The sequence below is a fragment of the Primulina eburnea genome, chromosome 6, assembly GCF_022965805.1.
Source record: "Primulina eburnea isolate SZY01 chromosome 6, ASM2296580v1, whole genome shotgun sequence".
NCBI classification, from domain to species: domain Eukaryota; kingdom Viridiplantae; phylum Streptophyta; class Magnoliopsida; order Lamiales; family Gesneriaceae; genus Primulina; species Primulina eburnea.
In genome coordinates, this window is record NC_133106.1 from 33,953,283 (window position 1) to 33,978,629 (window position 25,347).

General features: G+C 38.2%; 2 protein-coding genes and 2 long non-coding RNA genes across 10 annotated transcripts; 1 reads left to right on the forward strand and 3 right to left on the reverse strand.

The window, feature by feature from the left end:
- Positions 1-6,835: 6,835 nt before the first annotated feature.
- Positions 6,836-9,315, forward strand: LOC140834545 (uncharacterized). Its single transcript, XR_012118733.1, has 7 exons — positions 6,836-7,107; positions 7,373-8,108; positions 8,464-8,561; positions 8,640-8,657; positions 8,808-8,915; positions 9,016-9,063; positions 9,183-9,315. It is a non-coding gene; the product is annotated as an uncharacterized lncRNA (long non-coding RNA).
- LOC140834544 (uncharacterized) lies at positions 7,957-11,663 on the reverse strand. Of its 2 annotated transcripts, none has more exons than XM_073199502.1 (3): positions 11,240-11,663; positions 8,292-10,846; positions 7,957-8,189 (listed from the first exon to the last, which is right to left on the reverse strand). In XM_073199502.1, exons 2-3 carry the CDS (start codon positions 10,801-10,803, stop codon positions 8,047-8,049), a joined length of 2,655 nt encoding a protein of 884 aa, XP_073055603.1. In that variant the 5' UTR covers positions 10,804-10,846; positions 11,240-11,663; the 3' UTR covers positions 7,957-8,046. The 2 variants fall into 2 exon arrangements, with proteins under 2 accessions (XP_073055603.1, XP_073055602.1); XM_073199501.1 differs by having other exon boundaries at positions 8,292-10,987.
- A 1,287-nt stretch (positions 11,664-12,950) lies between these two features.
- LOC140834546 (uncharacterized) lies at positions 12,951-17,129 on the reverse strand. Of its 6 annotated transcripts, none has more exons than XM_073199505.1 (7): positions 17,065-17,129; positions 15,046-15,174; positions 14,097-14,435; positions 13,972-14,018; positions 13,673-13,732; positions 13,273-13,405; positions 12,951-13,164 (listed from the first exon to the last, which is right to left on the reverse strand). In XM_073199505.1, the coding sequence occupies exons 2-7, from the start codon at positions 15,158-15,160 to the stop codon at positions 13,148-13,150; spliced, it is 711 nt and encodes a 236-aa protein (XP_073055606.1). In that variant the 5' UTR covers positions 15,161-15,174; positions 17,065-17,129; the 3' UTR covers positions 12,951-13,147. The 6 variants fall into 6 exon arrangements, with proteins under 6 accessions (XP_073055606.1, XP_073055604.1, XP_073055607.1 ...); XM_073199503.1 differs by lacking the exon at positions 17,065-17,129 and adding an exon at positions 16,868-17,037; XM_073199506.1 differs by lacking the exon at positions 17,065-17,129 and adding an exon at positions 16,855-17,037.
- A 1,398-nt stretch (positions 17,130-18,527) lies between these two features.
- On the reverse strand, positions 18,528-19,639 carry LOC140833520 (uncharacterized). Its single transcript, XR_012118496.1, has 3 exons — positions 19,427-19,639; positions 18,580-18,929; positions 18,528-18,542 (listed from the first exon to the last, which is right to left on the reverse strand). It is a non-coding gene; the product is annotated as an uncharacterized lncRNA (long non-coding RNA).
- Positions 19,640-25,347: the final 5,708 nt, after the last annotated feature.

Sequence of the window (25,347 nt, forward strand, 5' to 3'; positions counted from 1 at the left end):
GTATGTCATCTTTATGTGCATTCTTCGTGGTAAACTCCTCCGCCAACTTCCAAGCGTTGTTAGGCAGAGATTGGATCCATGCAAACCAGTGCATACCATCCTCAATGCACCAACTGTTGTTATTTTGGAAGGGGGATGACGTGGAGGTCGTAGAAGCGGATGGACAACCGTTCCAAACAAGTGCAAGTGCAGTAGAAGCCAGATATTATAATGGGGATTTTGGGCCCATCAAAATCCGTAGCAATAGCAAGAAAGAAAATCCACTGTACATGCAAACACCAACTCCAAGCTCGGTGTTGGAAAGAATCCTCAAACCTACCGTTATCGTGCCATCGAGGCCGATAATTCAGCCACTGATTGAGGAGATTGATGATTGATTCGAACCAACGAGGAAAGGAGGTAGCTGCAACCTCTATATGGAAGGCACATGTGCAGCAAGTACTGGAAAAACTAAAGGAAGAGGAAGCATGGGACACTTATGGAACTGAAGTGGTCCAAGAAGAAGAATACGAAAATGATGAGCTCCAAGTCGATGAGTTGTTGATGGCGCCATCTCAACTGGAAGATGGCCAACATGAAGTTCAAGACCCATTGGAAGAGATTAACTTGGGGGAGCTTGAGAATCCAAAAGTTGTATATGTGAGTAAGTTACTGGAAGAGCAGTTGAAGCAAGACTTGATCAGCATGTTGAAGGAATACAAAGATTGTTTTGCATGGGGTTATGATGACATGCCAGGGTTGGACCGAAAATTGGTCGAACATCGACTTCCACTCAAAGAAGGTTTCAAACCATTTCAACAGTCATCTCGTCGCATGTCAAAAGAAGTTGAATTGAAAGTGAAAGAGGAAGTTGAGAAATTGTTGAAGGCCAAGTTTATAAAGCCAATCCGATATACCGAGTGGCTTTCAAACATTGTGCCAGTAATGAAGAAGAATGGCAAGGTCAGAATATGCATCGACTTCCGAGACTTGAACTGTGCAACTCCCAAAGATGTATATGTGATGCCGATACCTGATATGTTAATTGATTCAGTGGCTAAACATGAGTTGTTGTCTTTCATGGACGGATTCTCGGGCTACAACCAAATCAAAATAGCCGAGACTGACACTCACAAAACAGCATTCAGATGCCCGGGAGCTGTTGGTACGTTTGAATGGCTTGTTATGCCATTCGGGCTAAAGAACGCGGGAGCCACGTATCAAAGAGCCATGAACTCCATCTTTCATGACATGATAGGACATCATATTGAAGTATATATAGATGATATCGTTGTAAAGTCCAAACAAGCTACTGATCACATTGAGCACTTGAGGAAAAGTTTCCAAAGAATGAGGCAACATGAATTAAAGTTAAATCCATTGAAATGTGCATTTGGCGTGAAGGCAGGAAACTTTCTGGGATTTCTTGTGCACCAGAGGGGAGTTGAAGTGGATAAGAACAAAGCCAAAGCTATTATGGAAGCAAATCCACCTAGGAACAAGAAAGAGTTGCAACGCTTCCTTGGGCAAGTGAATTACTTGAGGCGTTTTATTTCTAACCTTGCAGGGAAGACAAAGGAGTTTTCACAGCTGTTGAAGCTCAAAGACAGCGGGGAGTTCAAATGGGAAGAGTCGCATCAGAGGGCTTTTGATGTGATCAAGAGATATTTATCTAATCCACCTGTGCTTATGCCCCCCAGGTATGGAATGCCCCTTAAATTATACATCTCTGCTGCTCATGAATCAATTGGGTGTCTACTAGTTCAAAATAATCATGAAGGAAATGAACAAGCCATCTATTATTTGAGTAGATTCCTTACTCCAGTAGAGGTAAAATACTCTGTGATTGAAAAGCTATGCTTAACGCTGTATTATGCATGTACTAAGTTAAGACATTATTTGATTCAATCAAGAGTGTTTGTGGTGGCTAAAACCGATTTGATTAAATACATGCTTAATAGACCCATCCTCTCTGGGAGAATTGGCAAATGGTCTTTAGCGTTGGCCGAGTTTACATTGACATATTATCCCCAAAAATCAGTAAAAGGCCAAGCTATCGCCGATTTTTTAGCTGATCACCCTTCACTTGATGAGTTTATTGGAGAACAGGTTGGGTTTCCAGTTTGTGGAGTTGGAGTCCAACCCTGGGAGTTGAAGTTCGATGGATCAAGCACAGAAACAGCAGCTGGAGCTGGTATTGTGATCACCTCCCCAAGAGGTGTGAAAACCGCTCTATCCTTCAATTTGGATTTCCCATGCACCAACAATCAAGCAGAATACGAAGCACTGGTCATTGGATTGGAAATTCTGAAAGATCTAGGGGCAAGAGAATTATTGATATCAGGGGATTCTCAGCTGGTACTCAAACAGCTGTCAGGGGAGTTCAAATGCACAAGTTTGTCCTTGGCACCTTACTATACCGCCGCATCCCAACTTCTAGATGATTTCGAGGAAGTGTCATTAGTCCACGTCCCAAGACAAGAAAATTGGGAGGCAGACGAGTTGGCACAGGTTGCTTCGGGATTGAAGATGTCTCCAGAACTCACTCACAGACTAGTGTTGATTCAGAAGAAAAACCACCCTTCAATTCAGCAAAGAGGGATTCAGGTAGACACGCTCAACTTGGATGTAAATTTAGCTGGGGATTGGAGGGATGACATGAAAATGGTATTAGAATCAACCGGGAAAGATATTCCACATGGTTTAAAGATGAGAGCTCTTAATTACGTTTTAGTGGAGGGTGATTTGTACAGGAAAGGGTTAGATGGTCTGCTTCTCAGATGCATAGGCTTCCCAGAGGCTTTGGAGATCATGAAGCAAGTTCATGAGGGAGTGTGTGGAGCGCATCAATCTGGAATAAAGATGAGATGGTTGATAAGGAGGTATGGCTACTATTGGCCATCCATCCTGAAAGATTGCATCAAGTATGCTAGGGGATGCCAGCCATGTCAGAAACATGGGAACATCCAAAGAATTCCAGCGGATGAACTTCACAGCGTTGTCAAACCATGGCCATTCAAAGGCTGGGCCATGGACTTAATAGGGAAAATCTACCCTTCATCATCTAAAGGCCACTCGTTCATCCTTGTGGCTACAGATTTTTTCACCAAATGGGTAGAAGCAGTGCCCTTGAAGAAAGCGGAGCAAGGGGATGTTATTAACTTTGTGAAAGAGAATATTATTCATAGATTTGGAATTCCAGAGTCATTGACCACAGATCAGGGAACTATGTTCACAGGCTCAGATATGAGGGAGTTTGCAGAAGACTATGGAATTAAATTGATAAACTCATCCCCTCATTACCCACAGTCTAACGGGCAAGCCGAAGCGTCAAATAAAGTGTTGATAAAGATTCTACAAAAGATGATGGAAGAGAATCCTAGGGATTGGCCAAGGCTATTATCAGAAACTTTGTGGGCATACAGGACATCCAAGAGGACTGCCACTGGAGTGAGCCCTTTTTCCCTTACCTTTGGCCATGATGCAGTGCTCCCATTGGAGATTATGGTGCCATCAATGCGAGTGGCAAAGCAAAATGAACTTTCCCTCGAGCATTATAATGAAGCAATGATCATGGAGCTAGAAGAACTAGATGAGTTGAGAATCCAAGCGTACAATGCTTTGCTGTTACAGAAACAGAAAGTGGCAAGAATCTACAACAAAAGAGTTAACAAGAAAAGTTTCCATGAAGGAGAGATAGTGTGGAAGACCATACTACCACTAGGAACAAAGGATAGAGAGCTGGGTAAATGGTCTCCCAACTGGGAGGGACCATTCAAGGTACATAAGGTGTTAGACGGAAATGCATATTGGCTATCAAGCATAGATGGCCATCCACACAAAAGATGCATAAACGGCAAGTATCTCAAGCCGTATTTTCCAAGTATGAGGGAAGAAGTAGAAAAGTGAGCGAATAAAGAAAACTAAAAGACTGATATTCAGTGGGGAGTTGGCCTTCGGGGCCACTTTCGTATATTTTTAGTTTCTTATTTCAGTACGTAATATGACGTAGGCCTTAGGGCCACTGAGGTATCCGTTGTTTATGTTTCAAACAATAAGATTGTTTAGAGAAAATGAGACTTCATTATTTTGGAGGCACTTTGTTTCACTAGGGAGTTGGCCTTGCGGCCACTTATTATTCATTCGGCCCATATTTCTAATGTTCCATTCTGTCATTATATAAATCGGTCGCTTGCATGTGCAGTGACAGACCATGAAGTAGGCTTTCAGGCCACTTGGAATATGGCAGGCAAGAAACACACCGAGCGGGGAGTTGAGCTTGCCAAGCGGAATAACGGGGAATAAAGGAAGAACAGAAAAGAACAAGGACGCTATGCAAGCCACAAGAGACCCAGAAGTTAATTTTAGTATAGAAATAGGCTACTCAGCCATTTTTATACTGTTTTTAGCTTCATGTTGTAAGAATTTTATTTGAAGTAGGCTGTATGGCCACTGATGTAAATATTTGTTATGATTCAAAAAACGAATGATTAATAAAAGTCGGCCAGTAGGCCACTTTCATCATATTGGATTCATTGTGTATGGATAATGGATCAAGGGAGAGAATAATCTTGAGTGGGGAGTTTTAAGTCAACCTATGGTTTTGATTTGAAGCTATTGAAGTGAGTTGTGTTAAGTTGATTAAGAACGAATGTGAACTCCTTCCAATACATAACACCCCGTACAAATCCACCGTCACCAAACCAGCAGTCAACAAATATGAAGCGGAATCACCGCATGCAAGAACAAAAAGTAAACGTGTATGCGGGAAAGGGGTCCAAGTGAAGTGCAAATACGTGTATGTGGGAAAGGGGTCCAACTGAAGTGCAAATACGTGTATGCGGGAAAGGGGTCCGACTGAAGTGCAAATGAATATACGTGTATGCGGGAAAGGGATCCGACTGAAGTGCAATGCATAATGTAAAGGTCAAGGGAGTTGTCTTGAGTGGATGCAACACGTAAGAGCACGTAAGGGCACATTAGAGTTGAGAAGTACCTGTGTTGCAAAAATCCTCAAATGACACTAAGGCGTAGGTGTCAAATACACCGGAAAACCGAGGCCAACTCATGGCCAATCCATGCTACCTGCTGGAAATAGACATATCGAGATGTACAAGAGAAAACCAATAAAGGTGGATGCAGTAAGGCAGAGAACTAAATCGAAAATGGGGGAAATGACAGTAAAGTTCCTACAAATGTGCCCAACAAACAAAACAAGGCCCTGGCACTGGAATTCACACGACGAAGCCATACAAAGCGGAAAAAGAAATTTCAGTTCAAGCAAGGCGAATCAACAAATTTCTAGGAGCCGAAAAACACTAAATAACAATTCAAGAAGAGGGAATAAAAAGATACCCACGGCCGTAGCTAGTGACATCGGCTGCCCCGAGAAATCCACGGAAGCCAGTGCGGCAACTGGCAAGGACGACGTGGGCATGGGTTGCGAAGGACGGGCAGAGGCGTCCAGAGGAGGAGCTAAAGTGGATATAGCAGCCGCCGAGTGATCACCCGAGCCGAGAGGGGCGCTCGCCTTCGCCAAGGGAAACCTGCCGGTGCCTATTTGAGAGCCCATCGACGATTCAGAGACAACAAGGAACAGATTGGGGCCAGAAGCGGAGCCGGCGAATGCAACGAACGACGAAGCAGAGATTCCGCGGTGTTCGATTCAGTTGGGCGCGCCTGAGATGGTTCCTGAGCCATCGGGAAATCTTCAGAAGCCGCAGTGAGAAGGGAGATGACGGCGGAAGCGAGACGAACAGATTTCGAGTAACAAAGCGCTTCCTCACTACCCGTGAAAAGAAATCGAGCGAGGAAGAGAAGAACGGGGAGTGGGCGCGATTCAAGCGGGGAGCAGTGGAGAACGAGCGGGGAGGGCTTCAGAGCGCAAGAACGCGACTGAGAAACGCCGCAGCGGAGCAATCGGACAGAACGCCGGCACAGAAAAATCGAAGTGCTTAAGGGCGGTGATCTCCCGATGGCAGAGGGGAGCGAAGAGCGGGAACGCGTGAAGAGGAAAGAGGGCCGAAAATTTCTGCTTTGGATTTGAATCTGAATTGGATTTGAAGCTGGGAGGGGAAAGTCGATAGTGAGAAGCCTACCAAGAATTGGGCTAGGCCCCAGACACTACAAAATCATTTTAAGAAGTGCTCGCGGGCCGCATAGACAAATTAAACTTGGATCCTTACAAGCATTTTGGCCCACGGGCCAATGCTTGCGGGGGGCAATTGTTTGGGCTAAAAATAATTAATCATGAAGCCCACATTAATCACAAGCCCAATTAAATTGTATAGGCCCGTTAAGTGTGACGGATGGATTTAATCGATTCAAAATCTGGTCAAGAGCGCTAAAGGAGAGAAGAACGTGGGAGGTTAAGATCGTGGCGTAGAAAGCGTGAACATGGATCATGGGGGAGTGGAGTGGAACGCACAGCCAGGGGGAGAAAAGAGATCGGCAGAAGAAAGGCTACACAGACAACACAACTCAACTACTGACAAAATTCTACAAAAAAAAAAATCTCTCTGCTTCAAGCACTTTCTTTTACGTTTTCTAGCAATTTACGTCTTCTCATTTTAGATTTCAGCAACAAATTATTATATTTTTCATGTCTTTGATGAATTCCTACAGTTTTGTAAATGCAAAATCATGTCAGGGGTTTATTTCCGTCACTTTCCAATAGTTTTCTTAATTTTGGCATCGCATATGTTTTAGGAGATTAGAACCAACGATCAAATTTAGAATTCACTGTCGTTTGATTTTAGAAGTTAGATTTTTATCGTTTTTACACAAATCGGTGCACTTTCGCACCTGGCACGCCCGCAACACCAAATATTGTGCAAACAATATTTAAATTTATGAATCTTTATTTAGATAATTAGGATCTGCAACACTCATTGATTGCGAAAACATGCATGTCGCTGGACACTAGACATTGTTTTTCTAAGTATGTCAAAAAGTGCGAGGTTTCTTGCTATACCGTGGACCACAATTTTGTAAAGATGAAGATAAACTGCTGAGGCATGTTGGTCTTCATCTGTTTTTGCAGAAGTTTCAGAAAAAATTCAACCGACCTGCCTATGCAAATGAGTGTACACTGTCGCAAATTTATTCGATTGTCCATATTTTAGTAAGGTAACCATTGGATGGTTTAGATAGCCTGCTCAGCGGCATTATTATTTGTACATTCAAATCTGTTACAACAAGCTTTATAGTGGGTTGATTTCATACTTGATGTAAATTTGATTTGTTTCAGGGTTGCACTTATCAGTTTATTTATTTCGTTGTATCCAATTCGTTATCTTTATTTCTCACTTGTAGATTTGATTTGTTTCAGGTTTGAACTTAGCGTTTTTTTTATCCTGTTGTATCTTATGATGCTTATCTTGAATTCTCTCAGTTTCAAACCTACCTGGATATGTGTTCTTTGCTTCTCGTGAAAAGGTTGATAAGGATTGGATATGTTTCAAGGACATTTACTCACTTTTGGGAGTGAGTAGGGACATGCCAGTTCATTTTGGTATATGCACTACTGTGTCAGATATTGAATATGATCTGCAGATGCTGATTCTTGATCCTAAACACTGAATATCAATCTATTTCTTGTTAGAGGATATTGAAGCTTTTAAGGAAGAAATAAACATTTATCATATTCACAAAATATGGAATAAAGTCTTAAATATCTAGCTCTTTGGCTACAAAAAAAAAAAACAATGTAAAATGAGCAATTGAAACAAAAGCTGCTCTCGTTTTCCTTTCAAGAACATATTTATGAATGCGAATGTCCATGATTGTTGGATAACGCAACAATGCTACACGAGTCCTTAACCTGACCTGTTGTAGGGCTTCTTGGGCTCATAACAGTTGGTGGTCCTGAGATCTTTCTTTCAAGCCGTGAACATCGTGAGCATGGATTTAATGGTGATGGATATTCTTTTGATGCATTAACTGTTGAACGCTTTGGTGAAGAACACACTTTGAAGTCCCTTGTTGGAGAGGAAGATTGAGAGTGACTTGGATTTGTTTTGAACTTTCTTACTGGTGAGGAAGATGGAGAGCGACCCATATTTATTTTTAACTGTCTTGCCGGTGAGGACGATGGAGAGTTACCGGAAGCATTTTTGAGAGTCTTGCTGGTGAGGAAGATGCAAAGTAACTTGCATTTGTTTTCTTAATTGTTGCTAGTGAAGATCTTGGTGAGTCACTTTTTGGTGTTCCTGTTAGACAAATGTATTGCATGCTATTGAGGTTAAGATAGAGAAAAATTCCATCATACCCCTATGCTAAACAGGTTAGTGAAAAGGGAGAGAAAAACTAACCTGGAAGCTGTTTGGTCTCTGCCTCTCTCAGTTCCCTGATATGCAGAGCTTTCTTCTCTGAGTTTTTAGAAACTTCATCGTTCTGAATGCTTTTAGCTTTTGATTCACCTTTCGCACCAGAAGTTTTAGCAGAAACTGAAACCATATTCTGATTAAATTCTGTGTTTTGCAGTGTTTTCTTCTCAGGAATTTCAACTAATTTGTGGTATCCTGTGGCCCGTGAAGACATTTTTGGCTCTGAAGTCTCGCAGGAATTCGGTTTGTGATCAAGTACATTTTTTGAAACCGATATTTTCTCCATGTCTTCAGTAGTTTCTAGATTCTGATCTGTCACTTTGGTGGTTGCAGATTTGCTATTTTCTTGAGGTATGGGACTGGCCGACTTACTCTCTCCTGATTTTGATACAATTACCTTGTCTGGAATCTCCACGTTTAGTTTGTGACAGGTTAAAATTTTATCAGTTTTGTTCTCCATGGCCCTGATATTATCCTCCCTTTGATCGACCCTTAAATCAGGAGTTGCCACTGCCAGCTGTCTTTGAACATCTACTGCAAAAGAAAATTTCTTTCCTGGACTTTCAGAGCCAAACGACCTTTGGTCTATCGAAATAAGTTTACGATGGGGTATCTCAGATATAACTGATCTCATATCCACCATGGTTGAATTTTTCCTGTCAATGATTTCTGAACAAACTGACCTTCTATCACTTGGTGCCGGGAACAGATCATCAATGGCTGCTAAATGCTCATGGTCACCCAGTGATGCTGCACGGTGAACTGCTAACCCATCGATAGCTAAGTCCCAGTGCTTAACACAAATTTTTTCCTTCTCAATCAATTTATAAGCAAACAGCTGAAAAGGGATTTGTGAGATGGGTTCTGCTGCATCAGGGAACTTTTTCAAGAATCCAATCTCCATGTCACAATAGTCTACGAGTGGCGGCGGGGAATCTGGATGACCGTGGTCTGGATTTATAACAAGGATTTTCTTGATGTAGCGTAATATCCTAGTTATGGATGAGAAAGTAGGCCGAAGATTTGGGTTCGTTTGCCAGCATTTTTTGGTTAGATTTGTCAGGTATTTCGGTGAAGTGTTCGAGAAAAGTGGCCTCTCCCCTGCTCGTATATTTCGAGCCATTGTTTCCCCTTGAAGATGGCCATCTGAAAACGGGACTTTCCCAGTTAAAAGCTCAAAACAGAGCATCCCAAAACTGTATACATCAGCTTTCTCAGAATATTTTGCAGTACATTTGCCACCCAAGTGTTGTTCTTGTTCTGCTAACACCTCCGGGGCCGACCAAATATCAAGATCAACTACAGCCGGTTTTGGACTTCGGGAAGCATAGTTCTTGATGGACATCAAGCCAAACCCTGTCACTTTTGCTTTGAAAAAACCATCTATGGAAGCATTTTTCGATTTGAGGAAGACATTTGATGGATTCAATTCCCCATGATAGATCTTCTTTGAGTGCAGGTATTCCATTCCTCTTGAAATCTGTAGCATGATATCTACTGCAACGGGTATAGAGAATGGATTTTGCTTCTTTTGACTAGAATTCTCCTTTATGTAGGAACTGAGATTCTTGCTCATAAGCTCCATAACAAGAAACCCCTCTTTTCTTTCTTCATCATAAAAACCACAAAGGTACTGCAACACATGGGGATGAGATACCGAAAGAGCAGAAGAAATCTCAGCAATTAATGGCTCAAGGTCTCCATAAAATTTTCGCAGAGCAAAATTCTCACCCAACCAATGTATCTCTTTATAATTGCCTCCTCCCAATTCCAAACGACGTTTCACAAAATAGTCATTTGATCCTACCAAAACTTGACTCGGCAACAGCCTCACACTTGTGGTTTCTGTTGAATTCATCTTCTGAAGCAAAAATTCTGCAAGTTTTACCGAATTCGCCTCTACTGCAACTTTCTTCTCTCCAATCCTTTCGAGAAGCAACCATCTATCTTCCTTCCATGCCATATCTAACCGATCACATATTTCTCGAGGCACTAAATATTGTTTCCCAAACATCCACTGGAAAATCTTCAGGTCATCATACTCTTGATCATACTTTTTCAAAAGGTTAAGTCTCCTTTTTTGCATATCTTCTTCATCCACCCCAGAAATCTCAGCAGCCGTCTCGATAGCCTCAATAACCACAGGAAAACAAGACAGCAAGTTGTGAATGTGCAACTCTACACAATCCCTATTCATATGAAGACTAATAACTTTACCCCACCAATCTTTGATCTCTAAACAATGTCTTAAATAGAGATCAGCTTCTTTAAATATTCTGTGAAGCTCTTTCATTGGAAGCTCAAGTGTTTTCCACTTGATAGGCCTATCTTCAAGCCTTAAATTCTGCCTGATTTCATCTGAAATTGTTTCGAAGGCCAAACATAGCATATCGTAAAGTAAACAGCACTGTCGTTGGTTTATTGGGATTTCATGTTTTAATACCATGAAGGCATTCAAACCCCCTAAAACCTCCCCAACCTGCCTAAATTGATCCATCCCAGCTTTCTCAACGTTGTTCAATCCAGGAAAGCCTCGTCTGCTGTCCAATCGAAACTTCACAAAATTCAGGATCGATTAAAAAGCGTTTTTGTCAAGATTGAAAGGTTTTAGATTTTCACCCCAAACTTTAATCACCAACTACAGAAAGCATGATCAGGAAACAGACGGTTGCCTCCCCTTTCTGTGGAATGAAAACCTCTTCAAATTCTATGCATGGTTTTTCGAATAACAAAATCATAAATTCCAAGAAAGAAAGCCATGACAAAATTTCTCTGAAGAAGAGCCGCTGGGTATTTACGACAAGAAAAGATTGAATTCTTGGAAATTTTATGACAAGCTTAGATGAAATACAAAATCACGCGAGATGGAAGGTTATCGATATACAAATATTGCCCGTGTAATCACAACACAAATGGGGAATATGAAATCGTACCTGTTCAAATTCTTTCTTGAACCTACTCACAGGGAAACTGCTGAATTTTGAAGGGTTACATGAACCCTATGGAAATTCAGCAGAACCACCTCATTTAAAACCACCACGTATAATAATAATTCTCCTCTGATTCCTTAAATTGGTTCTATATCAACACGAGAATTACCAAAATGGCTGAAACAAGGAATATCCCCAAGCCCGACAAAGTTTGTTTAGTACAATGTAAACAAAATCCAGTGGTTGGCTTCTCTATTAAAATCGAGAATCAACCTCGTAAACCAATTTGAAACGGGGAGTCAAAATTTAGCAGTCGAAATTATTTAATTTTCTTGTCTGTAGTTTGTTGACCACCTGAATAGCTTTGGCTGATTCTGGTGGTTCTTCTGGAATTTCAAAGTATCGGCCGTTGAAATCTCCGTGTCTTTTGGGCTCTTCTTTTCAAGTTATAACACACATATAAATGAATATAATATAATATAATAATATTCCCGCGACTTTCGTTTGTTTTCTTTTTTGTACAATTTTCATAGTACAAATGTCTTTTTTTGGGACATTTTAATCGATGTTGTATGTGTTAATCATGCTATAATTTATATTGATAAATTATTTTTAGATTATAAGTGCGTAGAAATAAATATTTCATTATTTCATAATATTTTTCTATGCTTTTCTATTCCATTAAACTTTTGCCGACAATACTAACAAGTCCTATGCCCATCTATCCAATTTATCACGAAATTTGGTTGCGGAAAATACGACGACTCTGGAACAAATATCCAACGATAATGAAAGAATAAACTGTTTACAAGTATCAACAATAGATTAAGGATCCTCTGCATTGTGGAGGGTGGTGTATAGCACAACACGATACTGTGCACAACATCAGAACCAAAAGTTAATAGAAGATCCATATTTACAGAAATCATCGGATTTAGAGAATCCAGGATTTGATTTTTGGGGGACGAATTAGACATTGTTCCGCACGCAACAAGAGAACAATGAGAAAGCAACAATTTTGCTATATTTCCCCTCTGATTTCTTGTGTGAAAACTTGGAAAGACAACATAAGTTTGTCGAGATTTATGCAAGCCTAGACATATTTCTTTGTACATATTACAATCTACTGAAAACCAGTACTATATTTGGAAGAGGATGTTGATGCGACAACCACAGGGAACCCAATTGAATTCGTGTCAAGATGAAGAAACTGTTAGCTTATGTTTCAGAGACAGCTTCTGAGTTGCATGACGTGGAAGAGGAACAGAAAAATGGATTTTCTCATATGAAAGTGGACTATGTTATATGGATTCATGAAAACTACTCGAAGGCACCAATCTGTTCCATCAAAACATCAATTTAGTAAGAAGCATAAACTGGCTTTTTTCTATTTGGAAAAGGATAAAATGAGATTCATATTTTAGCACTGATATGGATCTTGCTAGAAGCTGTCTCTGTTGTGAATTTGAGGCTCGTGTTGAGGGAACTTCTCGATTTCTTTGGTTTGAAACTCGTTGGTCTAACATAATATCGTGAATAATTTATGATAATTTTACCATATTAATTCTGCCTTACAAATAATAGAACTTACAAGATCCCTAAAAATTCTATTAGTTAAGATGATTCCAAATCTTTTAATTCAAAAGAAAAGAGAGCTTAAAATCCTAAAATAAAGAAAACCAAATCATTAAATAAATAAAATAACGATCCCTAGTTTAATTCATATTTTGTTTGAATTATCAATGCGCTGCCCATATCGTATTTTCATGGCTCATAACACTGCCATAAAACTCACCAGCTACCTAACGAACCAGTAAAATGTCTGGATACAGTAACTACACTCGAATGTACTTGGAAAAATGCACACAAAAAAAAAAACATCTGCTAATATCATTCTGCTTCAAGTAGTATTCAACCATCTTCGGTCTCTGCAATACGAAATAAAGGATTATATACAGAAGTTATCTTAGATATGCTGTGCTTAAATTTCTGGATGGTCCTATAGTACGAAATAGTGAAAATATCTGCAAGCATGCCTTGTATTGTTTCCATGTTGTCTTCCTTGTAAACACCAAGGGGTGATCCATGTACAGATAAAAGCATCTCCCCATCTTTTGGAAGCCGGAGAGTTTTGGGCGTCATTCCAACAGACAACCTGTTGTACCTGACCTGCAATAGTAAATCAACATGCAAATAACTCAAGATACTATAGAACATATCATAAAGCCACCAAATGAAAAGATTGACTTTGTAAGAAGCTAATCACAATCATATTTAGTTTTAAAAGATCACATCAACAGATGAAAGCTCTTCTTTTCCAGTATAATACACTTCAGCAACTTGAACTTAGCTTTAACCTTTAAATTATTGCAAATTTAAACAGACAGAAAAAACACACTTGTGTGCTATCATTAGAAGTTATGTAAAGATATATACATCCGGAGTTTGCAGGCCATTCTTCAGCTCATGTACTTGAGAATCAGGACCTTCCAAGACCTGAAATTTTATATTCAGAGAATCAGAATTGAAAGACGAAACTAAGAATACCAACAAAGGAACCAAGAAGCCTTGGGCTATTTCCACCGGAGGAAATTAGGAAGAATTTTCAAGAAGACATCTGATGGTTTCATTTTTCAACTTAACGAGACAGTGACATTTTTTTATGCAAACTAAGACTAGTAGACATCGGACACAATAAAGAGTATCCAACTAGTATCAGTTGAACACGGACGTACAAGGCTCCTAATCTGCAGCTTATCAGCACCAAAAGGGATTGTTTTCACTGCAATATAATCAATAAAAGGCGTCAGACAAAATAGAAAGAAATGGAAACATCTATGTATCAAAAAGCTCTAAATACCAGATTTATTTGAAAATTCAAAGCCACCGAAAGGTGGAATTCCAGTGGAGAGATCAGGATAAGCAACTGACAAACGATGTAAAAGAGAAGCGTGTGTTATTATCTCATCAGCCTGGTTGAGAGTTAAGTTGCCGTCCGCATCTTTCCATTGCACATCATACTGGCCATCCTTCCTGGTCCCTGCAATGGTTAGATTCGGAAGGTTTTCCTTAAAAAACTGCAGTACAGGGACTTGCAACTGTTCCTGGCTGAAATAGGAACGAAGTAACCGTAGCATAGTCTGCAGCTGATCAATTTCCACATCCCTAAGAGCCCTGATTGCAGCACTTTGACGTTCAACTGAAAAATAAAATTAAGTTTTATCCATGTAAGAACATCACAAGAGCCAGTAAAACAAATAAAAAAAAGAATAGCAGGATCTTAATTTCTGATGTTTGGTTACTAACGGAATAATATAAGGACCAAAGTTCCGCTACTAAACTCCAGTCATCTTAAACATCAAAGTTTCACATCTAAATTACATTTTTTTAATATATTATTTCAGATCCATGAGGTCAAATGGAACTAACAGCAATAAGAGAATATGATAAAAATTTGCCATTGTACCATAATTAAGCACCGAATAACAAAGAAAAAAATTGATAACTTGTATCGCACCTCTCCTGGTTAAACTACGTCGTACAAATATTTATATACATATGCATGTTAACATATCTTCCACGATCACCGCATAGAAAGTAAAGAATATATAAATCCTAAAGGTAAAAGCGAACTCCAGAAAAGATTCGTTTGGCATTGGCATTGCGAGCCAACGCCAAAACTTGAAGAAATTGTTAAAAAAAAATTAAGATCTTCATCTTCCCAATGCTAAAAAAGCGCTTTATGAGAAATCATTGATATTCGGTATCAGATGACAGGATCAATGAAGGGTAGAGGTGAGACCCAATACCTTCATAATCTTGGTATGCTGGTTCTTTCTTCTCTAATGTTACACCGTCTTGATCATCATTGTTCCCAATGCTGGCAGACTGTTTAGTACTGTTTCGCACTCTTCGCTTTGCCATGGAAATTATTCACTCTATTAAAGTTAAAATAACAGAATAGATTATTCATTAATTATAATCAGAGTCAAAATATAGCATCCCACTAAGCAATCTAAAACATGAAATTCCACCATAAAAGGTGCAATGCAAGTTGTTGCCAGAACATAGAAGATAGTGAATAATAACTACAACATATATGGATCATGATGATGTAAAATAATAACTACAACACATATGGATCGTGATAATTAATAAATCAGGTTGATATGTAGTCAATCTGGAGCCTATTCGATCTAATCCGGTTCGATTCGATAACTATTTTACCCTTATATAACTTTTACACCAAGTAAATAACTACTCAAAATTATAGGCACTCTTTTGCGACTCGATTATATAAACACTACTCGATCCAAATAATTTAGTTAAACACGAAGAAACCTATAATCACACACACAATGAAAAAGCATGACAAATAACATATCGTATTTTTGTAATATGCCAATAAAAATTCATGCCAGAAAAGGTATAATGATTCATCTAGCACCTTCACATCCATTCCACTATGGCAAAGAGGCCGCCACAATGTGGGAGCAAAATCAGCAACTAATATAGCAAATCCAACGATTCCAAAAAAAAAAGTTAAAAAAATAACAAATCCAATAGATCTTGAACCAAGGCATCACTCCAAGTAACAAAATGAGGAATATGAATCAACTTGTAGATCGAAAAAATCAGCAAGAAACATTAAAAATCCAATGGATCTTACTCACATGTGATACCATGGTGTTAGAAATATCCATAAACTTAACGTCTCTCAATTTATTTTCCTATCTTAGTACCAAATCACAAAATGAAAGGACCACAAATAATCGTAAAACACGAGCTCTCTTTGTTTTTTGAAAGAAGTCAATACAATAATAAGTTTGACACTAAATGGGGAAAAACACCAACATTTTTTTTGTTCGAGAAAAAAAAAGTAAAAAGTGTCGACTCTATTTTTATCTAAAGTTTTGAAACATTGGAGACAGTATAAACATATCCGAGAACTTATTCATAAATACTTATTCGTTCCTCTCAAACAAAATCCACTAAAGAATTGAACTAGTGAAGGTTTACTGTTATCACATGAACTAAAATCTACAATGCATTTCCCAATCATCTTTAATTCCCAAGTTTGCCAAATATTTTGTATAAAAAAAAAAGTATTCAATATTCCAGAGATATAAAAGAAATAAACAGTTTAACGCATACAATCATTAAAACATTATGAATTTCACCTGTTAAATGTGTAGAATCCAAGGAGATATTAAAATAAGTGAATTATGAAATGATCCTCAGAGGCAAAACATCAAACGGTTGGAAGAGGGGTAACCATTTGAAGCATACGGCATAAGAAGTATACCGAAAATGTAAACAAATTACTCCACATTAAAACCCATAAACATATTCTCAACGAATAATCTGTAAAAAAACATGTGTAGCCATAACATACAAACAAATCATCTGTGTAAAACAGAGGTATAGCATACAAAAAAAAATCGTGAGAATGGTAAACAGATGCGCTAGCAAGGAGAGTAGAAATGGGTTAGAGCGATGGAAAATGTGAGAGGCACTATAACTATTAAAATTTTCAATTTAAGAAAAAATTGGAAGCGTGAGAAAAGGGTAGCGGGAAGATAATCAAGATATCCAAAAACCGCTCAAAAAGTTCCTACTTTTAAAAATTACATTTTTTCTTGCCAAAATCAACAGAGTTTCTTGAATGTGAACTCAAACTTCACTTTGAAACAGAGAATGTTGTTCTGCCGCAATATTTACCATTCTATTCATTTCTCACCACATACCATTAATTTATTTTTTAGATTTACGCACATTAAACACAAGCACACAATTTCTATTTGAAAATTGAAATCAAATTTCCTTACAAAATTCAAACTAGATCTCAATCAAATGTCATTTCCATAAACAACCGACCCCGTTGCGCGGTGCTCTTTTGTCCTATTTTCTAATTGTTTTGTATAAAATAAATTAAGTTTATTTAATACGACAAATAAAATGAATTATTTCAAATTAGATAATTGTTACATTATTGTTAATTCAAAACCAAATTAGGATTTAATGTACAGTGTAGTTCATCAATTTAGAAGAACAGAGTTGTGGAAGAATGATAAAAGTCAATTTTTTCCAGGATAAGTCCAATTAATAATAATAATAAAAGATAGATGTCCACAAAGATGTAAGAGTTGATTATAATTGTGAGCGTTTAATAAATGATAATGAGTTCGATTTTTTCTACCAATAAAAACACGGGCGAGTCTGTAACACAAACCTTACTTAATACGATTTATCTAACTAGCGTTGTTTACAATATATTACGTTAACCCATGAATTTATCCATACACATCGAAAAATAATGACTCTGGGTTTCAATTCATTGAATAAAATAAAGATAGGATGGTTCAAAAAACAAGACAACTCCAGCATAATCACTTGACTTGACCTCTATATAGTTAATTAGATGAGTAATTCCTAACATTTATTGTATTAGGTAAAAAATTATCCATCGACATCATGATTCATGACCTTAAAGATCATAGAACAATTTTTTTTTGCAATTAGTACCATTTTTAATAATATATGATTTTAACACGTGAATAATGAATTCAACTACTCTAAGGATTCCGTAAATACTTTTTATGACGAAATCCGGAAAGCTTGTGAATTTGTATTCTCTTTCTCTGGGTTGAATGAGATGATAAAACTGAGAGAGCGATAGCAGTCAACAGCTCAGAGAGAAATAAATTCTTAACTTTGCAAGAAATACAATCCTGTGAACATATTTAGATGTTATTTTGTCGAGACCAATTTAAGTTTCAACGCATGGGATCTGATCTCGGCCTTGCTTGTGGATTGATGTTATCAGCTTGGGTGCTCATCCATCTCATCCACACCTTCGATGCCCAGCTAGCTGAATATTTGAACTTGTTAATGCACATTTCTCGGTTCTCAAATTTAAACATGTATGTTTCATAAGTTTTTAAGGCTTTTGGGTCGAGCAAACATGAACTGCGAATCACACGTACTTATGGAATGGTTTTCTGAAGGGATAATAATATTTAAGTTGTGTTACGTGTCTAGTTTTTGTTGCCATTATAGCTGTTTTGATATCATCTTGGATAGCTATGGAAACTGGTTGGACTTACTCCAGGAGTACTACGTCATTATACATCATAAACTAGACTAGATTAAGGGGAAACCGAAGAATGGGATCATTAACAGTTGAGGGTTTGAAGAGCTATTCTTAGATGGAGTACTAAGCTCCTAAAATCCAAACTGCTGGTCAAGTCCACTAACAACGTAACTTTGATGAGAAAAGAGTAGCATACTAGCATCAGTTACTCTACTCTCCTGATTTTATATATATAAAGAAAGAAAGATACAAATGTCAGAAGAATGATTTTAAAATCGACTCAAATAAGAACAATGAGGTAAATCGACTAGCCAATAATCAAAGTATTGTGTCGTATCTGTTATGTGATTTAAGTAACAAGCAGTACTCACTCTGCTCGATAAGGTCGCTTTCCTGTAAAATCAAAATCAAAATCAAAATCAAAGTCAAGATTTCAACTGGCTAATTCCAATCCGTGCTAGCTCATATCTCCGAAAATAGAAGCAGTGATGGTTTGTTTAAGTTAATCCTCCCATGCACAGCAGAAAATTAAGTTAGCTTCTTGCCCACTGGATCTGCTTGTTGTTTGGTCTGTTCAGCCAGCGAGAACTTCTTCACCTTCTGAAACCAAGAGAATATCATAAACAACTCGATTAACATAAACGTAAAGCTGAAACTATCAACATATACATGACTAACTGCACATGAAGTAATCAATGGGCTAAAATAAATACAAATCACACTGGCAGATATGTAACTCCAGTTCTTTTTGTGAATGTGTGCCATCCTAATTCTTCATGTCAAGATATTTACGTTGATCCAAGTGTTTCACCGTATAGAACATATTGCTGATAGAATCTTAATGGTAACAAAAAGGTGTCAACTGATCAATTCTATGGTGCTCAGAACCAATTGGTACAAGTATGCAATTTTTTCCAAAAATAATAAATAAATAAATTTTGAGACGGCGCATCTTTATGCTAAAAATTAAGTCTTGGGACTATCGTGGAAAACTTTAATCAACGACAAAACCGAAGCTCTAGCGAAGAAATGAAGAAAGTTGATTATCAAATAAACAGAACGGGAAGCACGATTTGCAGCACAACCGTTTAGCAAACCTTGTTGAGAACGCATTGACGCAAGGACTGGAGGAGAGCAAGACATTTTTCTTGATCATAAGAAGATTGAGCAACGCAATTGAGGAGATCAAGAGCTTCTTTCCCGCACACCGCTTGTTGTTGATCTTGAGACGTGTCCATGATTTTTCTGCTCTGTTCTTAGGGTTTTTATTTTTTAGTTGGGGCTCTTCCAGAATTTTCTCCGCCCGAAAAGGGGGAAAAAAATAAGACAAACTCCACGCATGACAGATATATATATATACACACACACACAACCACGTTTGCATACAAATACAAGCCAAATTAAATGCTCATTCATTGACAGCCTTCTTAGAAAATAAAGGCCCATTAAGAAGCATTTTAAATCTAATCTTCTTTTTTAAAAAAACATAATTCAGTTTAAATTATTTATTCCATTTGGATCGAGCCATTTTAAGCCCAGCAAGAAATACAATTTCGAGGGCTTAAGCCCGGGTACATAACAATCCTAAATAGGTAAAGAATAAGACCATAAATGGAGAAATAGTTTACCATAATGAGAAGCCCAATTAAATGCTCAGACATGGACAGGCCTGTTAAAAAAGGAAGGCCCATTAAGAAGCATTATCAGAAAAGGGCCCCAGATCTCATTGCAGTTGTCCTATAAAACACACTGCAAGAAATATGAAGGTAAAAGTTTGCTAATATAATAAATTTAAAATCGTTATTTATATTATTTTAAAAAGATTAATTTGCGTATAATTCAGTGTAAAGGAAAATTTATTTCACCATAATGGGATGATGTTTTTTGGTTAATTAACTTTTTTTCTGGCAATAAATTTTTCTATTCTTTCAAAATACTAAATTTGAAGTTATATTAAAAATTGTATATTTGAAGTTCTAAATTTAAGCCTTATTCCAAAATAAGTGGAAACAAGTCGGTGAATATTATTTATGCAAGTCGAAATTAAGATTAAACGACTAAGATTCATTTGGAGCTTCCTACTACATTAATATATACTATATAGTAAAGTAAATATATATATATATAGTAGTGTGTGTGTGTGTGTGTGTGTGTGTGTGAATAACTCCAAGTCGAGCAAGTGAGGCGTGAATGCATTGAATGTTGTCCCTACGCCACTCTTTTTCCATGAAACATATAATGCCTACACATAATTCAAAAAACTTATTTCTACGTAATTGCAATAATATCTCTACATTTAATTTCTTATTTTTCAATCCTGATTCAACGAATGCAATTTGCAAAAGTATTGATGTAGTTGTGCAACCAATCACTTGTAACAAAAAATATTAGTTTTAAAAAAAAAACGTATTAAATTTTATACGCAGCAGATGTCAATTACTATTTGGGTCCTATGTTCTATAAGTCCGAACTTATATGAACATTTAGTGATATATCTTGTTTCCCGAGCAGCTAGCTGCATGCCACTAGTGAAGATGGTGGTCGAGGTAGTTACACGCTCACTTTACTCGAGGTGATTCTAGCTTTGTCTCGGCATTTCGGTATCAGCTCTGATCTTTTGGTCTTTCTTCACTCGACCGAGTCCAAAGATGATCCTAAAGCTTTTCGAGACATCAATATCTATATTTGTTTGTAAGATATTAACGCAGAACCTTGATTTTCTTTCAATCTAGTTCCTATGATAATATAATGACTCGTGAGAAAAACTAGGAAACTCAATCTCCTTTAACGATTTAAAGGTGGTGCATCGTACAATTTAAAATTATGTCCCAAATGTATTTAATATTATCCATTTGAAAGAGACATTAGACTGGTTTGATTATTTTTAATTAGTTATTGATATTCAATAGAAATTTAAGGTTCGGTTCCAACATATGTACTAGTTCGAATGCAGATTTCGAATTTACTTTAGGCCTGAAATCACAAAATATACTGTTAGAAGGAGGCCGAGAGGGTGTCCCGTCATAGTCCCTCCGACGTTCAAATCAGATAGTGATAATAGAATGAGAGAGCAGCTAAAGGTGCTGCTGAAAACCAATATATTGAATAAATGAATTGGACACTCAAACCTGACATTTATAGGAGCGTACATGAAATTCATCATGAGCACCTCACCTAGGTTAGGAATGAGCCCAGGGTCCAAAGTATTGTTTGGCCTGATCTTGATGAGCCTATCTATAGGGTATCACCAGTCTCACTCTCCCAAGTCGAACTGAATTACAGGTTCGAATATCGATTAATTGTGTTGCCCTTGGATTACAATATGTCACTTGTGCATTCTTCCCCTGCATGTTCGTCAGATCACTTTATTTCAATCAGCACCTCGCTTATGCCAGATCACGCATCACTCGTCGCCCATCGCCAACCCACGCCTTACCCGTCGCCCAGCCCACGCATCACTGCCTGTCACCCTTCTCGCCTCTCGCCCCCGTCCATCACTGCTCGCAGCCACTGCACCAACCTCGTCGCTCACCCTAGACCTTCTCCTCCTCTCCTCTTGCCCGATCTAGCCAGCCCTCGCCCCTGCACCACAACAGCCTTGCCCTAGCCTCACCTTGCGTAGCGTCGCCCAGCTCCTCTGTCCCAGCCTCGCCTGCCATCCCTTCTCTGCTCTCGCCCAAAGCCTTGCAGTCTCGCCCAGCCACGCCCCACGCTCGCGCCTCGCCTCCTCCCTCACAGCCCCTTCTACCTTCTCGCACGTTCGCGCCACACCCACGCTCACGCCCGCACCCTCGCTGCGCCTGACGTTCTCGCCTCTTCGCCTACTCATCTTCGCCATTTCTCAACCTCGCCCTTCGCCAAATCCCCTCGCCTGCAGCCTCCTCTCACCACCCTCTAGCCCTTGCCTCCTCGCCATCATCCAGCCTCACCCTCGCCAGTTGCAGCCTCGCTTGTGCTTATCACGAGCCCAGTCTCGCCCTCGCCCCTCACACAGTCGCCTCGCCCTCTCACATGCTCTCCCCATCCACATCTCTTGCATATCTTCCACTCGTCTGTGTCACTCCACCTCGCTAACGATACGCGTCTACTTCTTCCCGAGCCAATATTTTGTTCGATTTCAATGGTTCACTCGCTAGTCTCCCTAGTCTCTTACGTCAAGTATCTTGCGTTTTAATATATTGTTTCTTCTGAGTTTATCTCTGATTTTTTGGAACTACTGGGGTACGAGCTTACCAATGGTCATAAGCTAAAGTTTGAGCTTACCAAAGCTCTTTCCCTCTCTTCATGTCTTCTCTTCTGCAGTGCTCGACCTAGTAAATAGGATGTAACTTTTGCTTCTACCTGCTTTTCTCCTCTACTAAGCATAGCCTAATTAGGGAAAATGTAATATTTAATCTTTCCACCTCTTCTCCCCTACTAGGCTCAATTTAGGTAGGTAAAACTAAATTTTACTTCTCCTCTATTAAGCGCAGCTCAAGTAGGTAAAATTTAATTTTTATTTTCCCCAACTCTTCTCATCCACTAGGTGCAGCCCAAATAGGTAAAAATTTAATTTTCTTTCTCATCAACTCTTCTCTTCTACTAAACAAAGCACACGTAAGTAAAATTTAATTTTCAATCTCATCAACTCTCCTCCTCTATTAGGCGGAGCCCATGTTGGTAAAATTTAGTTTTTATTATCTCCAAATCTTCTCCTCTACTAGGCGCAGCTCAAGTAAGTAAAATTTAATTTTCCTTTCTCTTCAACTCCTCTCCTCTACTAGACAGATTCTAAGTATGTAAAATTTAATTTTTATTCTTTCGAACTCTTCTTTTCTACTAGACACAACTCACGTAGTGGACCGCTCACCTATGTTAGAAATGGACCAAGAGTCCAAAATTTTGTTTGAATCTGATTTCGACGAACGTATCCATAACATATCAACCATATATAAAATTTGATTCAGAAAATGGGATGACACATAAATGGAGGGCTGTCCGTATCAGCAAAGTGGCACCGTCTGCCCTCTGTACTCGCCACCTGTGTACGTTGGCATGCGCAGTCCCGCCCTACACAGTGTGTGCAGGTGGACCAGCCCAAGTGGGATCGTGGGCCCCTGGGGACCATAGCCTTATTCTTTTCCAGGCCGTAAATATACAGGCCAAAAATACGGCCATGATTAAGAAGAAAGCTTGTTAAGAACATGGATTTTAGTTTAGTTTCATCTCCACAGTTATCGAAGAAAGGTGATTGTTCAAGTTTATATATACAATTTTTCAAATTTTAATATAGACACTGTGAGACATCTAACATACTTCGCTAAAGGGTGAAATTTAGCGGGTGGCTCATTAGACGGTTTAACGCAAAACAATAAAGCTAAATTCTGATATTTTGTTAAGATCGTTAATTTGAATCTAATCTACCTCAAAATTTAACTTGATAATTATACAAATCCACGTATACAATTCTAAAAAACTTAATACAGACAATATTTTCCGTTCTGGTTAATATTTAGAGCTAAATGCACCCGATCTCAAAATATATCATTTTCGTAGGATCATAATTTTTATAAAAGTTAAAATCAAAGCGATGTTGAGTTGAAAAAATAAGCGGAAAGTTGATATTTACATTCTATATTTTATTATTTATACTCTATTTATGAATAAAGTTGATATATTAAATATAAATAACATAAAATAAAATATAAATATCAACTCCCAAATTAACAATATGTAATTACAATCCATCCACCTTTTTAATTAGACAAACAGTAAAAATAAATGACCTTTATTACTCCCCCAACTAAATTTACTACAATTATAATTTATCATAAAGACAGATTAAATTTCATGGCCTATTGAATGACGTATGCCTCTATGTGGCGGTGTAATATCCACAAACTACTGTCACCTTATATTTTGCGATAGTAACTATATTCAGCAAGCGTAAATGTTATATCCCATAATATAATAACTGATATTAAAGCAACGTTGTGAAATTTCTTTGAGTTGATAAAATCGACATTAAAAAAAACAATTCTTACCATTTATTTTTTAGCTTTGTGTAATTATTTGTTATAATCCACGACGATTATTATTGAAAAACAAATAGTAATATGACTCGTATCGATGTATTGTCCCAGATTCGATGCACCCCATTACATAAAGAATCCAAAACCAGCCCTAAGAAATCCAAATTGAATCGAAAACAACCGGACCGGAGAGTATCTCCATTAAAACAAGAAACAGTTACACCACGTTGCCTAGAGGTATTAATTTGAAGGACCCACCCCATACATACACTAGAATTCTAAAGACAAAAATACCTAGCTAGGGTGACTTATGTGGCAACTTTGTTTGTGAGAGGATTCCTAGCAGATACGATCAGTTCAGATGCAACAAAATCATCTCTCAAATGGTCAAAAGTAAATCTCCATTGCCACAAAAAGGCTGCCCCGAAATCTGAGAACGTGTCTTTTAAAATCTCTAAATTGTCCTGATCAGCCTAAAACAACATGAAATATTGGTAGCCGAGACAGACACAGCAAACGTGAAAGGGCTGGTTTTGGTTTATTAGGTCCAATTACGAAGCGTGGCTTCCAAGTTGGCTTTAAAATTTAAATGTTCCTTGAGCTGCTCGCTTAGAAATTGGGTACATAAGATGCACGAACTAATCCAGGGTTTCGTATGTAAACTTAGACTACAAACTACATATACTTGAAGAAACACTAAAAAATATGATAAGTTATAAAACGTGGATTTTATGATTATATATTCTGTTTCTCTTTCATAAATAACAAAATAAAAATTATTATTTTATTATTTATAGCGTAAATAATAAATTTATTTTGTTTAAGTTGGTTCAAAATCAGGGACCAATCGGCTCAACTTTTCTGCAGGGGTGCTACTGCTCCCAAATAAATTTACCCTTAAAAGATACATGTGAAGTTAATAATGCAAATGATGTAGCATTCCAGTCCAATGACAATTAATTTTGTGACTATGGGGGATGCAGGGAGATATTGCGCAAAGACAAGCA

Coding starts and splice junctions, on each gene's coding strand:
- LOC140834546 (XM_073199505.1), bottom strand. CDS start 15,160: ATGGCAAAGCGAAGAGTGCGAAACAGTACTAAACAGTCTGCCAGCATT. Junction 13,733..13,971: donor AGCTGCAGATTAGGAGCCTT/GTACGTCCGTGT, acceptor ATAAAATTTCAG/GTCTTGGAAGGTCCTGATTC. Junction 13,406..13,672: donor ATGGCCTGCAAACTCCGGAT/GTATATATCTTT, acceptor TTACTATTGCAG/GTCAGGTACAACAGGTTGTC.
- LOC140834544 (XM_073199502.1), bottom strand. CDS start 10,803: ATGGATCAATTTAGGCAGGTTGGGGAGGTTTTAGGGGGTTTGAATGCC. Junction 8,190..8,291: donor AGAGACCAAACAGCTTCCAG/GTTAGTTTTTCT, acceptor TTTGTCTAACAG/GAACACCAAAAAGTGACTCA.